The sequence below is a fragment of the Hyaena hyaena genome, unplaced genomic scaffold (assembly GCF_003009895.1).
Source record: "Hyaena hyaena isolate Hyena2069 unplaced genomic scaffold, ASM300989v1 scaffold_658, whole genome shotgun sequence".
In the NCBI taxonomy this organism is placed as follows: domain Eukaryota; kingdom Metazoa; phylum Chordata; class Mammalia; order Carnivora; family Hyaenidae; genus Hyaena; species Hyaena hyaena.
Genome location: NW_024081288.1, coordinates 293,800 through 310,110, shown reverse-complemented (window position 1 = coordinate 310,110; position 16,311 = coordinate 293,800). Strand labels below are relative to the sequence as shown.

General features: G+C 43.5%; 1 protein-coding gene across 1 annotated transcript in view; it reads right to left on the bottom strand.

Annotated features, from left to right (window-relative positions):
- The window catches only part of RP2 (RP2 activator of ARL3 GTPase), a 53,746-nt gene extending 38,810 nt beyond the window's left edge, over nucleotides 1-14,936 (bottom strand). Inside the window, exon 1 of the mRNA XM_039216793.1 lies at nucleotides 14,642-14,936. Within this exon, the coding sequence (XP_039072724.1) occupies nucleotides 14,642-14,743 (102 nt within the window). The 5' untranslated portion in view covers nucleotides 14,744-14,936. The remainder of the gene's footprint in view (nucleotides 1-14,641) is intronic.
- Nucleotides 14,937-16,311: the final 1,375 nt, after the last annotated feature.

Sequence of the window (16,311 nt, the reverse complement as noted above, 5' to 3'; positions counted from 1 at the left end):
AAATGAAATAAAACAGTTAATACCTATGACTTAAAGGAATTTAGCTAATTTTTTTGGATGCAAATGATACGTAAGATGCACAGTATTTTTTTTATAGCTTATTGTCAAGTTGGTTTCCACATAACACCCAGTGCTCATCCCCACAAGAGCCCTCCTCCATGCCCATCACCCCCTTCCCCTCTCCCCTATCCACCCTCAGTTTGTTCTCAGTATTTAAGAGTCTCTTATGGTTTGCCTCCCTCCCTCTCCTTAACTATTTGTCCCCCTTCCCCTCCCCCATGGTCCTCCATTAAGTTTCTCCTGTTCCACATATGAGTGAAAACATATGGTATCTGTCCTTCCCTGCCTGACTTATTTCACTGAGCATAACACCCTCAAGTTCCATCCACGTTGCTACACATGGCCAGATTTCATTCTTTCTCATTGCCATGTAGTATTCCATCGTATAGATAAACCACATCTTCTTGATTGTTCGTCAGTTGATGGACACTTAGGCTCTTTCCATGATTTGGCTATTGTTGAGGGTGCTGCTGTGAACACTGGGGTCCATGTGCCCCTAAGGATGCACGGTATTTAATGGAGAAATTTCAACGACATTAATTATAATCTAATTAGTACGGTCTCAGTAGTTGTAGCTGTAGTTAAGACTTGCTGCAAATGCACAAATCACATCCACTCTGGACTTTGATACGATCGAGCTGCGCAGGAAGCCCTACGGACTGAATACTCTCTCAAAATCCATGTGTTGAAGCCCTAACCCCCGGTGTGATGGTATTTGGAGTTGGGCCCTTTAGGTTTAGAAGAGGTCGTGAGGGCAGCATGACGGATTAGTGCTCTCAGAAGGAAAGAGAGAAGGAAGAAGGGGAAGGAGAAGATCTTCCCTCCCTCGCGCTCTCTCCTTGTGGACATACTGGAGGCAAGGCCCGAGTGCACAGCAAAGGGGTGACTGGGCAGGAGCCAGGACACAGGCCTGCACCAGTGAGAACTGGGGAGCTCCCGGAACGCTACCGCTCAGGCCCGATCCCGGTAGGAAGAGAAGCTCGAGCGTGGCTTCTAGCAGCACAAAGCCAATGCTCTAGAAGGACCCTTAGCCCCCCCCACCTTCCATTATAATTCCTGCCTGGAAAACCTTCCTGCCAGGGAAATTTACTGTTTGTTCTAGCCAATACCTGATAATGGGCCCCTGACCTCCCTTCCTTTTTTTTTTTTTTAATTTTATTTATTTTAATTATTTTAATATTTTTATTTATTTCTAGGAGAGAGAGAGAGAGAGACAGCGTGAGCAGGGGAGGGTCAGAGAGAGAGGGAGATACAGACTCTGAAATAGGCTCCAGGCTCCGAGCTGGCAGTCAGCACAGAGCCGACGCGGGGCTCGAACCCACGAACCGCAAGATCATGACCTAAGCGAAAGTCGGACGCTTAACCGACTAAGCCACCCAGGCGCCCCTCCTGACCTCCCTTGCTTACGGCATGTACTACAAAGAACTTGCCATTGTGAATATGTCAGTCTTAAAAACGCAGAAATCTCTTTCTCTTTCTCAAGGACCTGCGAGCCACTCCTTTGCAGTGTAATTACCAGGAAGGCTGGGGCCTGTCTGACAGTCTCTGTGGGAGGACAGAACCCAAACCGAGAGCTTTGAGTTCATGGACGCAGCTGGTCTAATCACATCCACACTGACCAACTTGGCAGTTTTCACTTCTCTGAGTCTACGCGGCCCCTGCTCTCCCTGCTTCCTCATTTTCTTGATAAAAACGCTGAACTCACCACTGCACAAGTCAGAAAGGAGCTCGACTCTGTCCCCTACTGGCAGCAGTCACTGAATAAAATGTGCTTTCGATGCTTTTAACTAATGTCCGGCAATATTTACCTTTGACACCAGACACTTGAGCTGCTGGCACCTTGATCTTGGACCTCCCCGTCTCCAGAACGATCTATGACATAAATCCCTCTTGTTTAAAGCTACCTAGCCGACGCTATTTTGTCAGCAGCTTGAGCAGACTGAGGCTGGCTGCCATCACGAAGTAGCAGACCAGGTGGCTTAAACAACAGGGACTTATGTCTCACGGTTCTGGCAGCTAAGTCCAAGATTAAGGTGCCATCGCAGTTGGCTGGTTCCTGGTGAGCCCTCTCCCCCTGGCTTGCAGACAGCGTCCGCCTTCTCACTATATCCTCACATGGCCTTCCCGGGTGAGTGCGCGGCAAGCTCTCTTATAAGGACCCTTATAAGATCAGATGAGGGCCCTACCTTTATGATCCCGGTTAACCTTTACTTACTTCCTTTGAAGCCCCATCTCCAAACACGGCCACACTGGGAGTCAGGGCTTCAACATATGCATCTTGGAGGCGCACAGAATATTCAGTCCATGATAAACGTCACAGCTGAGCAGTTAATGTAATTTGCTATTTGTCTAAGGACTTTATCTGGATACCCCAGTTCTCATAGTTATGGGGAGAAACGAAGCCTCCAGCTAAAGATCCTCTAGCTGAAGAGTTCTACAGGATAAAATTATTCAGATTGTCAATATGGTCCACGAAGGAGAAACTTAGGATACTTTCTCAACAAACCTTTGTTTTGAAAGTTCTTCAAAACAAAAAGTAATCATAAATAACCTGAAGCTTAGTACCACAGTAATTCTGCAAGTTACTGGTTCTCAAATAAAGTGCCCAAAGTAACAAACATGGAAACATCATATTTCAGGCTACCTCGTCACAAGAGCCACTTATGAAGTGAATTTAGTTTGAGCTGTGTTTCTTACTACAATCCATAAAAGGTAGTGGATATACTTTTGAAATCAAAGAAACTACTTCACCTGATACAGCTACTACACTAAGTTAAGCATTATTTTCCCAACAGAAAACAACAGTGAACATCTTACTTTATTTACTGAGCAGCAATGAAATTTTCCGTTAAAATTAATCTCCACAGTTAAACCTAAATAATGATAATGTGGGATGAAATAATGCAATGTGTTAGTTTAATTTTTATTTGTTTATTTATTTAGAGAGAGAGCATGCAAGTGAGTGAGCATGAGGCAGGGGAGGGGCAGAGAGAAGGAAAGAGAATCCCAAGAGGGCCCCCTGCTGTCGATGCAGAGTCTGACGCGGGGCTCCAACCCATGAACCTGAGCCAACACCGAGTCAGTGGTTCAACCAACTCCGCCATCCAGGCTCCCCGGACCTTGTTAATTTTAATGGAAAGCCGATCTGCACAGATGTCCAAAATAATGCTCAGGAGTATAAGAAGCTATATACAGGTATAAGACACCACGCCCAGTGCTTTATAATCATTCACTCAATACTCATAAAAACCCCTCTAAGGGTTGTGTGCTATTATCTCTTTTACAGATGAGAAAATTTAGGCACCGAGAGGCCAAATAACTTGCCCAAATTCACACAGTTAGTAAGTGCTTGTGCTGAGTCTGAGACCCAGGCAATCTGGCTCCTAAGAACATTCTCTTGGCTGCTTCTTCATATTTAACCATATTCAAACAGAGACCAATGTTTACTAGGCACATAAACCAATGGAACAGAATAGAGAGTTCAAAAATAGACTTGTGTATACATTGACAAAGGTGCAAAGGCAATTCGATAGAGAAAGGATAGCCTTTTCAACAAATGGTGCCAGAACAATTGGAAATCTAAATGTAAAATAAAGAAAGGAATTCCCTTATCCTGCACCATATAAAGCAACTCAAAACAGATCATGGAACCTAAGTATAAAACCAAAAAAAACCTCTACAACTTCTATAATAAAACAGAGGGAAAAAAATCTTTGTAATCTTGGTGAGGCAAACATTTTCTAGGTGTGAAACTGAAAACACAATCCATAAAAGAAAAAATTAAAAATTGGACTTTTATCAAAGTAGAACATTTCTGTTCTTCAAAAGACACCGTTAAGAGAAGACAAATCGTTGGGGCTCCTGGGTGGCTCGGTCGGTTAAGCATCTGACTTCTGCTCAGGTCATGATCTCACGGTTTGTGGGTTCAGGCTCCGCGTCGGACTCTGTGCTGACAGCTAGCTCAGAGCCTGGAGCCTGTTTCAGATTCTGTGTCTCCCTCTCTCTCTGACCCTCCCCTGCTCATGCGCTCTCTCTCTCTCTCTCTCTCAGAAATAAATAAAAAACATTAAAAAAATTTTTAAAAATTTAAAAAGAGAAGACAAATCGTTAACTGCAGAAAAAATCTGTAAAACACACCAGATGACAAGGGACTTGTATTCAGGTTATATATATATTATATATAATATATAAATTAATATATAACATAAATTAATATATAATATATATTATTAATATATAATATATAAATTAATATGTAATATATATATTTTAAAAAGTCTTGAAACACAATTAAGAAAATAATCCTGTAAAAAATGGGTCAAAGGGGCACCTGAGTGGCTCAGTCAGTTGGTCGTCTGACTTCTGATTTCGGCTCAGGCCATGATCTCACGGTTCGTGAGACAGAGCCCCTAGTTGGGCTCCGTGCTGACAGCCAGGAGACTAGTTGGCATTCTCCGTCTCCTCTCTCTCTGCCCCTCCCCCACTCGTGCTTGCTGCCTCTAAATAAATAAATAAACACACATTTTTAAGAACGGGCAAAAGATTTTAATAAACACTTCAGCAAAGAAAATACATGGATGGCAAACAAGGACATGGAAAAAGGCTCAACGTCCTTAGTCATCAGGGATATGCAAATTAAACCACAATGAAATACTACTATGTGCCTATTAGAATGGCTACAATTAGATTAAAAAAAGAAAAACTGAACATAACATGGGCTGGTGACACAGCAACTGGATCTCTCCTACGTTGCTGGTAAGAGTGAGAACTGGCATAGCCACTTTGGAAAATAGTTGGGCAGTTTCTTATAAAGTTTTAATATACAATTTCCATATGAGTCAGTAATCCCACTCCTAAATATTCACCCAAAGGAAATGAAAAATTACGTTCACTCAAAACCCTGTCTCCAAATGTTTACGATAGCTTTATTCATAATTACCCAAACTGAAAACAACTTAAATGTTCCTCGACTAGGGAATATCGGATAAACAATCACAGTACACCCCTATAATGGAATCCTACTCAACAATAAAAAGGAACTCCTGATACATGCAATAACGTGGATGAATTTTAAATGGATCATGCTAAGTGAAAGAAGGCAGACTCAAAAGGTTACTGTAGGATTCTATTTATATGACATTCTCAAAAAGACCAAACTATAGGGATAAAAAAGCCAATCAGAGGCTGGGGCAGAGCTGACCACAAAGGAGCACGAGGAAATTTGGGGGGTTGACAGAACTGTTCTATATCTCCATTGTGGTAATCAGCTACGTGACTGTATTCATTTGCTGAAACTCAGAACTGTACACTTTAAAAGGGGAAAATTTTGCTGTATGTAAATTACACTTCAACTAAACTAAAATTACTTAAAATTTAAACATTGTTAAATCAGTTTCAGGACTACATAGCTATACAGCTGAAAGGTTATTTCCTAAATGAAAATGGCAGGGCCACGTAATTATAAAAATAATAAATACCAGAACCTTGATCTTAAATACAATGAAGACAAAAGGTGGCGCGTTATGGTTACATTAGCTCACCATGTTGATAAACATATAACCACAAGATCGAATTATGAAATTTTGGAATTGAAAGGATTTTCCGGGGTGCTTGGCTGGCTCAGTCGGAAGAGCGTGTGACTCTTGATCTTGGGGTCACAAGTTTGAGTCCCACACAGGGTAAAGAGATTATCAAATAAATAAATAAAAACTTTAAGGAAAAAAAAGAAGGGGCACCTGGATGGCTCAGTTGGTTGAGTGTCTGACTCTTGATTTCGGCTCAGGTCATGATCTCACAGTCGTGAGATCAAGCCCTGCATCAGGCTCTGTGCTAACAGTGCAGAGCCGGTTTGGGTTTCTCTCTCTCCCTCTCTCTCTCTCTGCCCCTCGCCCGTTGATGCTCTCACGCGTTCTCTCTCAAAATAAGTGAAAAATTTAAAAAATTTAAAAAAGAAGAAAAGAATTTCACATATCACCTAAGCTAATCTTAATCTAATGTTACAGCCTATCACGTTGCCTTTGTTTACTCAGACTGCCTGATGCTTCTAACAATGCTTACCTCTCCTCTCCTGAGATGCTCAAAGGATTAAAGAACTGGAAAGGATCTTACAAAATTGAGAGCTGGAAAAGCTAAATGCCTTTACCAAGGAGGTATACTGTTGTGTAGAATGCAAATTAAAAACCCAGTCCCATACATTTTTCATCTGTGTTTTTCCTCTTTATCAAAACTTTATGTGAGTGAAGAAATTAGAACCCTCATATACTCCCGGTAGAAGTATAAAATGGTGTACACACTTTTAAAAAGCTTGGCAGATCTTCAAAAAGTTAAACACAGAGTTACTATATGACCCAGGAATTCCACTCCTAGGTATGACCCCAAGAGAAATAAAAATTTATGTCCACATCAAAACTTGTACATGAATATTCACGGCAGCATTATGTGTAATGGTCAAAAAGTGAAAACAACCAAAATGTCCATCAGCTGATGAATGGATAAACTGGACAAATAAAATTTATAAGTAAATATCTATTCTGGGGAATATTATTCACCAACAAAAAAGAATAAAGTACCAGTACCTGCTACAAGACGGATGAATCTCAAAAACATGCTAAGTGCAAGAAGCCAATAACAAAAGACCAAATACTGCATGATTCTTTTGATATGAAATGTGCAAAATAGGCAAATCTATAGAGTAAAAATGTAGTTTCCCAGGGCAGGGGGCGGGGAGGAAGAAGTGGGAATTACTACTAACAAGGATGGGTATCTTTTGCGGGAGATAAACGTGTTCTAAAATTAGATCATAGCGATGGTACCATAACCCTGTGAAGTTATTAAAACTATTGAACTGGGGGCACCTGGGTGGCGCAGTCGGTTAAGTGTCTGACTTCAGCTCAGGTCATGACCTCGCAGTTCGTGAGTTCGAGCTCCGCGTCGGGGTTTGTGCTGATAGCTCAGAGCCTGGACCCTGCTCTGGATTCTGGGTCTCCCTCTCTCTCTGTCCCTCCCCTGCTCGTACTCTGTCTCTCTCTGTCCCTCAAAAATAAACAAATATAAAAAAAAAAATTTTTTTAATTATTGAACTGTACAATTCAAATGAGTAAGTTGTATGGTAGATGAATTCTAGCTCAATAAACCCATATTTTAATATTAAGGTTTTTAAAATGTTATTAGCTTTATATTTATATGTGCTTGAAATTTTTCTTTTTCTTTAATCAATTGAGGACAGTGCAATCATAAGGGATTTATGCCTGGTTTTATGTTTGCACAGATTTGAATAGAATTATAATCAAATAATAGTTAAGTAGAAATCTAGAGTGTAGTCTTTTAAGGTACCCGCTAATTATATATTTTTCCTAGAGATCACATTTTTATTAATATTCCTATTTATATATACTGCATATATATATGATTATAAAAATAAGGTGTGCCTGGGGCAGCTGTGTGGCTCAGTCGGCTAAGCGACCAATTCTTAATCTTGGCTCAGGTCACAATCACAGTCTTGTGATTGAGCCCTATGTAGGGCTTACGCTGCGTGTGGAAGCTGCTTAGGATTCTCTCTCGCCCTTTCTCTCTGCCCCTCTCCCACGGGTGCTCTCTCACACACGCTCGCTCGCTCTCCCCCTCCCCCCCCCAAAATAAGGTGGGCTTATTATAAAAACTTTAGAAAATTTAGACATTTATTTCTAGTCCTTTTTAGGACTAAACACATTTTTTCTTTTTTTTAATTTTAATTCCAGTGTAGTTAACATACAGCGTTATATTAATTTCAGGTGTACAGTATAGTGATTCAGCACTTCTGTGTATTACTCAGTGCTTATAAAGATGTGTACTCTTTTTAAAATTCTGTTTAATGTTTATTTGTTTTTGAGAGAGAGACACAGAGACAGAGCATGGGCAGGGAAGGGGCAGAGAGGGAGACACAGAATCCAAAGCAGGCTCCAGGCTCAGAGCGGTCAGCACAAAGCCCGATGCAGGGCTCGAACTCCCTAACCATGAGCGTGACCTGAGCCAAAGTCAGATGTAAGTATACGCCTGTTCCCCTTTACCTACTTCATCTATCCCCCAACTCACCTCCCCTCTGATAACCATGGGTTTGTTCTTTATAGTTAAGAGTCTGTTTTTTGGTTTGGTCTCTCTCTCTTTTCTTCCTTTGTTCATTCATTTTGTTTCTTAAACTCCACATATGGGTGAAATCGTACGGTATTCATCTTTCTTTGACTGGCTTATTTCGCTTAGCGTGATTACTTTCTAGCTCCATCCATGTTGTTGCAAATGGCAAGATTTCATTCTTTTTATGGCTGAATAATATGCTAATATATAGGTACACCATGTCTTCTTTGTCTATTTATCTACTGATGGACACTTGGGCTGCTTCTCTAATTTGGCTTTCGTAAATAATGCTGCAGTAAACACAGGGGTACATACATCTCTTCAAATTAGTGTTTTCGTATACTTTGGGTAACTACCCAGTAGTGTGCTTACCGGGTCGTAGGGTAGTTCTATTTTTTATTTTTTTGAGGAACCTGCATCCTGTATTCCACACCAGCTTGCATTCCCACCAAAAGTGCAAGAGGGCTTCCCTTTCTCCACATCCTCGCCAACACTTGTTGTTTCTTGAGTTTTTTATTTTAGCCATTCTGACAGGTGTAAGGTGATATCTCACTGTGATTTTAATTTGCATTTTCCTGATTAGTGATAAAACTATTTTTAAAATGAATAAACAAAAAGCTAGTTATCGCTTAAAAGCACTAACAGCAGCTTTACGTAAAAGATTTATAACATGGAGGGGCGCCTGGGTGGTTCAATTGGTTAAGCATCTGACCATGGCTCAGGTCACGATCTCCCAGTTCATGAGTTTGAGCCCCAAATCCAGCTCTCTGCTGTGAAGGTAGAGCTCACTTGGATCTTGTCTCTCTCTCTTTCTGCCCCTCCCCTGCTCATGGGCGCATTCTCTTTCTCTCAAAAATAAACAAACATTAAAAAAAAAGATTGAAAGCATGTAGACAAATTCTTTAACCCTTCTCCCATCAAGAGGTCCCCTCCCCTTGAACATGGGTAGGCATTTGTGACTACCATGACCAACAGAATGTGGCAGAAGTAATGCTACCTCACTTAAGAGGCTAGTTAGAAAAAGCCATGCAGGGGGAAAGGAAGGGGAAAAATAGTCTCAGACAGAGAGGGAGGCAAACCATAAGAGATTCTTAAATACAGAGAACAGACTGAGGGTTGATGCGGGGGAGAGGGGACAGTGGGTGATGGGCACGGAGGAGGGCACCTGTTAGGATGAGCGCTGGGTGTTGTACGTAAGCGATGAATTGTGGGAATCTACCCCCGAAACCAAGAGCAGGATACACTGTATGTTAGCCAACTTGACAATAAATCATATTTTTTTAAAAAAAGAAAATACAGGGGCGCCTGGGTGGCTTAGTCGGTTAAGCGTCCGACTGTCGCTTAGGTCATGATCTCGCGGTTCGTGGGTTCGAGCCCCGCGTCGGGCTCTGTGCTGACTGCCAGCTCAGAGCCTGGAGCCTGTTTCAGTCTGTGACTCCCTCTCTCTCTGACCCTCCCCTGCTCACGCTGTCTCTCTCTCTCTCTCTCCTAGAAATAAATAAAAATATATATATATATATATATAAAAAAAGAAAATACAAATTAAAAAAAAATAGGGAGAACAGATTCAAAAAACCAAAAAAGAAAAGAAAAAGTCATGCAGCTCTGCCGGCCTCTCTTAGGACACTCGCCCTTAGAATGCAGCCCCCATGCTGTGAGGAAGCCCAGCCAACAGGACAGACAGGACGGGGCCCCTGGCCCTCAGCCCCAGCGGAGCTCCTGGCCGAAAGCCAGACCAACCTGCCGGCCAGCTTTTAGTAAAGCTGTATACTCCAAGCAGATGCTCTGACTTCAGTCAAGCTGCTGCGTGTGATGCCACACAGAGGGCAGAGCCAACCTTGCTAAGCGCTGCGCACACTGCAGAGCCGTGAACAAAGTCAGTACTTGCCATTATTCTAAGCCATTAAGTTTTAGAGTGGTTTTGGTGTACAGCAATGGATACCTAGAATATGCACTTGTGCATACTTAAAACGCTAAAAACAGCACCTAGTCTCCTCCCCAATGCAGACGCTTCTTTCTAGTAGGTGGCCATCCACTGTCTCAATCTTTGGATTAATATGGACATCAGTTCCTCACGAAGCCATTTCTTCCGCTGAGAACAACCCCAGGAATTATGATCAGCTTTATAATAAGATCGGTTCTATTCCCCACCCCCCCAATATCTATCCTCAGAGGTGACCACTGTTGTCTAAACCCTCAGGCCGGGGCTTTACCTTGTTAAATAGCAAAGAATTCTTTATCACTGTCCCATTTTATAGCCAAGGTACTTGAAATGCACAAATTGACTGCTTTATTGCATAAGTCACGAAACAGACACCAAATAAAATGCAGTTACTTGAAACTCTGGTAGGAGGTTTTGGTTTAGTTTTATTTCTACTGAATATGAGACAAATGTAATGGATACAAGATGTGCTGCCCATCCTCAAATTCACAAATTTCATACTTAGGCCAGCATTGTTTAGAGGGCTAATCCTCATTTCTATTATCTAGGGAGAGTATTGGTATGAATAACCAGAAAATGAAAACTTCTTTTCTGTACCACTCCTCTTTTCTTTGTTTGTACTTAAATCATTTCCTATTTTAACTCAATAAAGCCAGCCGGCTCATTGAGAGCAGGGATAATTCTTAGAATTTTGAGTCTTCCTTGGTGCTTGAGTGTTTATTTATATAATATATTGAATAATTTGCCTGAGAGGCGGCATACAGGTAACAAGGGTAAAAGCATTTCTTTCCAAATGATTTCAAAAATGGATCTCGCAATCCGAAAATATTTCTCATGCCAATGTAGTAATTGTACAGTAACTTTTTTACTTTTTCAAAGTTAGCAGCAATAGATAATAAGCTTCATACACTGTTGATTACAGTATATCGGTTGCCATGACAACACCTAGTCTCCAAACATTCTAATTGAGACAATTTCTCCCAGCTTCAGTCCCCGAAGACTGACCCAATTACACAACTCAAAACCCAAAACCCAGAGGGAGCCTCTCAATTTAACAATACTCTTATTACACAACCTAAGGAAAAATTTAAACATCACTTTTCCAAGTTGCAAGGAAATTTTTCAGGCAATGCATTTTGTTTTTACATCTAAAGTTGAATGGTAATTGTCTGATGTAACTTTTTAAAAAATTTTTTTAACATTTATTTATTATTGCGAAACAGAGACAGAGCACGAGTGGGGGAGAGGGAGACACAGAATCCAAAGCAGGCTCCAGGCTCTGAGCTGTCAGCACAGAGCCTGATGCGGGGCTCGAACCCACGAGTGGGGAGATCATGACCTGAGCCGAAGTCGGGCGCTCAACCGCCTGAGCCACCCAGGCACTCCTGTCTGATGTAACTTTAAAAAGATATCTTATTTATGTTTTCTGGGACGATTTGCATCCTGTTCCTTATAAGGTACAACTAAAGTCTTCGAGGAGCAAGGGAGACCATGCTAAACTCAGTAAAAGTATCACTGGACAAATCCAGAACACTTGTACACTAGCCCGAACTGGCCTCATGAGAGATAAGGAACTAGAAAAAAAAAATCTTTAAAATCATGTAAATTTTAGGAGGCTACCATAAATGAGGCTCCCTAGAGTGAACGTCTAATAATTCCAAAAGAAAAAAAAAATCTCAAAAAGAAAAAAGTAATGTTGGGAAATGTACCTCCATTATCTCAAAGTTGGTAATTCTCTTTCTCTAAAAGCCCAACAGATTTTGTTAATGTTTATTTTTGAGAGAGAGCGAGAGAGAGAGCGAGCAAGAGCGAGAGATAGAGAGAGCGAGCGCATGAGCAGGGGCAGAGAGAGAGGGGAATCTGAAGTGGGCTCCTCCTGACAGCAGAGAACCGGACACCGGGCTTGAAGGTGAGGTCATGACCTAAGCCGAAGCTGGATGGTCACGGTCAAACAACTGAGCCACTCAGGCGTCCAAGTCCAACAGATTTTTTAATGTTTATTTATTTATTCTGAGAGAGAGAGAGAGAGAGAGTGTGTGTGTGTGAGCGAGCGAGGAGGGAAGGGGCAGAGAGAATCCCAAGCAGGCTCTGTGCTATCAGCGCAGAGCCTGATACGGGGCTCGAACCCACAAACCATGAGATCATGCCCTGAGCTGAAACCAAGAGTCAGAAGCTTAATGGACTGAGTCATCCAGGCGCTCCCCCTAAAAGATTTTAAAACTGGATTGGTTTTCTAACATAATGCGCATTTTCTTAGAAAATTCTGATTAGGTGACTCGATCAGGATTTTAACATTTATCATGCACATGCCCAGAAGCATGAACTTATTTTACATATCTGGTAATATGTCTTACACCTCTACAAATACAGTACCTAGTACTGTTGTCCCAAAATGTTCCCTGTAAGCTCAAAACAGTGTCTACAATAGAAAGTTTATTACATGCTCCTATAGGGCAGAAAGCTTAGGTGTTGGGGGTCCACTGCTGTATTTTTCGATGCATTTACTTCACCAAAAAGAAAAAGAAAAAAAAATCACAGAACACGTCCACGTATCTGAAAGGAGAATAATTAGCATATGAGATTCTAATGAACCTGAACATTATGTTAATAAGGTTAACTGTATGGGGCGCCTGGGTGGCTTAGTCAGTTGAGCGTCCGACTTTCGCTTAGGTCATGATCTCGGGGTTCATGGGTTCGAGCCCCGCGTCGGGCTCTGTGCTGGCTGCCGGCTCAGAGCTTGAAGCCTGTTTCAGTCTGTGACTCCCTCTCTCTCTGACCCTCCCCTTCTCACGCTGTGTCTCTCTCTCTAGAAATAAATTTAAAAAAAATGAAGTTAGGTAAAAGTGACATTTAAAAAAAATAAAATAAAGGTTAACTGTAAGACAATCTATTATGAAGTAATGAAGGAGTCAAAAGGGCAATCAAGACCACTCTAAATAAAAAAATAAAAGGACTTTAGTTTTAGCCTATGATTTCAGAACAAAAAGCTTAAATAAAAATCAAATACACCAGCTTCTCTATGGCAGTTTAAGGTTAAAGAACATTGTTAGAGATAGTAAGACTCAGGAGATGAATCTTTTAAAAACTGTCCACCAAATAACTTTAAATGACAGGTGCAGGGGCGCCTGGGTGGCTCAGTCGGTTGAGCGTCCGACTTCGGCTCAGGTCATGATCTCGCGGTTCGTAGGTTCGAGCCCCGCGTCGGGCTCTGTGCTGACTGCCAGCTCAGAGCCTGGAGCCTGTTTCAGATTCTGTGCCTCCCTCTCTCTCTGATCCTCCCCTGCTCATGCTGTCTCTATCTCTCTCTCAAAAATAAATAAAATATTTAAAAAAATAAATGACAGGTGCAATATTCTTGTATGATATCACAGTACTTTCCACTCCTAGGCAATAAAATTATGCTATCAAGTACCGATAAGAGAATTGATAAATACACCATGCAACCCAAGAAGGATCTGAGAAACAGGAGAAAGCTACGGCTCAAAATTCTGCAAAAAGCTTCCAGTTTCTGAAGGCTCACAACTGGAAAACGGAGTTTACATGAAGAAATTATTCTGGCGGCTGAAAATCACGCGGGAAGTTCTATGAAATCATAACACGAATGCCAAACTTTCAAGTATTCACGGGCAAACCTAAGTGGCATTAAGCAAGGAGTTAAGTTCATAACGCTTATTAAAAAATCTTCTTCTGGACAAGAAAAATAATTGAGAAGTCTATCAAAGTATTTTACTAAGCACAAATGCAGAACTATGTAGAAAGAGGAAACATGATGAAATTTATGACTAAGTTGTGTTTTGTGCAACACCGGTGGACATTTCAAAGCTTTCTCGTTTCTGGCTTATAGACAGAAGTAAAAAGAAGGGCGTTTTCATTCATTGAAAACAATAGTTAGAATCCTGCCTGGTTATTTTCACCCTACAGTCTTAACACCCATTCCAAGACTGGTCCGCTTTTCATTATTCCTTTCGGGGAACTGGAAGGGGGAGGAGGGAAAGCAAACTTAACAGTCCGCTTGGTAACCGAGGCAATTCAGCAGTAGAATATACCACTAGGCACTAGAGAGCTTTACCCGCGGGGCAGACACAAAGGGACCAGGCCCCCGAACGAACGTGAGCGGCGAAAGAGAGGAGACTCGGTCCCACGTGTAACTCGACGACTGGACAAAACCCCGCTCCGCGCAGCGGGTGAAATGAGCAGATCTGCGATTCGCGGCATTCATGGCTCTCCTTCCTTCCCCAGAGTCCACCTTCGGACCGGAGGGAAAGCCCCCCCCCCAACCCGGGACCCCGACAATGAGCTCGAGGGCGCCTTGCAGCGCTTTCACGGTCCGCCGCCGCGCTGGATTTGACCGCTCCCCCCCCAAAGTCATTCCCCCCCTCCCGACTTGAGCTACTCGCGTGAGACCGAGAACGCGTGCGCGCGCGAGCCGCAGCCACTGGGTCGGCCCCCCTCCGCCCCTCCCGGGCCGCGAGGGACCCCGGCGGGGCGGCTCGGGACTGCTGAGACCAATGACTTTGGGACTTCGGTTACCTTCTCGCGCTGGTCCCAGCTGTACTGCTTCGGCCGCTCCTCCTCGCCCTCGGGCTCCGACTCCTTCTCAGTCTTCCGCCTCTTCGAGAAGAAGCAGCCCATGGTCCCGGCTTGCGGGTGTCGCCGGCCGCTCCTCCTCGCCGGCCCGCTGGTTCGGGCGCCTCCCGGGGGGTGTGGCGTGGACCCCGCGCTCCCGGGCCCCGTAGCTCTCCGGACACCGCCCCGCGGAACCGCCAGCTGTCCACAGTCCGGGTTAGCCCGCCAGGCCCAACACCCCTTCCCTTTTTCCTCTCAGTCGCCCAGACGACCCATGGCAGCCAATGACCACTCGGCGCCCGGTGAGCCAATCAAAGCCCCGCGAGCGGCCCTGCGCGGCCTATGAAGAGAGGTCGACGGACGCACCCAGCCAATCCGCGCCCGGCTCCTGCGCCGGCCCCCAGTGGCGGGCCCTGCCGGCTCGGGCGCACGCACGGCCGACCCCGCCCCCAGCCCGGCCCCGCCCCCGCGAGGACTCCCTGGGGCGCTCTCGCCGCTGGGAGTGCTGGCTCCTCAGTCTTTCTGCCCTTGGTTCTCAGTTTCCAAGTTCTAGGCGCGGGAGGGATCCCTAGTTGAACATTAAGCTTCAGTTTTATGATGCAAGTGGCGAGGGAGCAGGAATTGCGGCTGACACAGGAAGGGGCCCTGAAACTCGTAATTTTCCCCTCATCACCCCCGCGCCACACCTTCTGGCCAGCATCGCCCCCTCCGGAAGCTTCCCCCAGCCACACCCCCCTTCGCCCTCTCTTCTGTGCTTTCTGAATACTTAATACTTTCTGAATACTTAATACTTTATACATATCACTCTAAAGTTGCACGAGGACGCAGTAAATTAATTGTTTGTGTATTCTCTCTTAGAAATGTGAATTTCTTGGGGCGCCTGGGCGGCTCAGTCGGTTGAGCGCCGACCTCGGCGCAAGTCATGATCTCACCGTTTGTGAGTTCAAGCCCCGCGTGGGACCCTGTGCTGACAGCTCAGGGCCTAGAGCCTACTAAGGATTCTGTGTCTCCCTCTCTCTTCTGCCCCTCTCCTGCTTGCACTTTGTCTCTCTCAAAAATAAACACACACACACACACACACACACACAAAGAAATGTGAATTTCCTGAGACCAAAAGCCATCTCAAAGAGCATGTATCTTTGAATTCCCTAGACCTGGCTCAGCTCCATGCTAGGTGCTCAATAAGACGTTTGCCAAATGAATGCATGAATGAATGCATGCTAGTGAAGGAAGCATTTATAACCTTTTCTATATTCCTTATGGAAGAAAGTGACTGAAGTGTGTGTTTGATGAGGGAGAGCTAGAATGTTATGGTAAAGGGGTTCTCCTCTGGAATTTATAGCCTAGGGAAGGACATAAGGATTGCCATGTAAACAGCTCTGAGCAAATGGTATAGGGCTTGTCTGAAGGTATTAAATACATGTATACACAGACACACACTGAATATTAACATTTGTTACCCTTGGACCAAATTTACTACAATACACATGTATTGCTTATGTAATAGAAAAAGGCTGTTTTAATTCTCTGACCACGGTATTTTGACATCTTGGTAGGATATCAAATGTAGATCAGGTTCAAATTTGGTTGTCTTTTTACTTTTCCACACTTACTTAAATCTAGAATATATATCC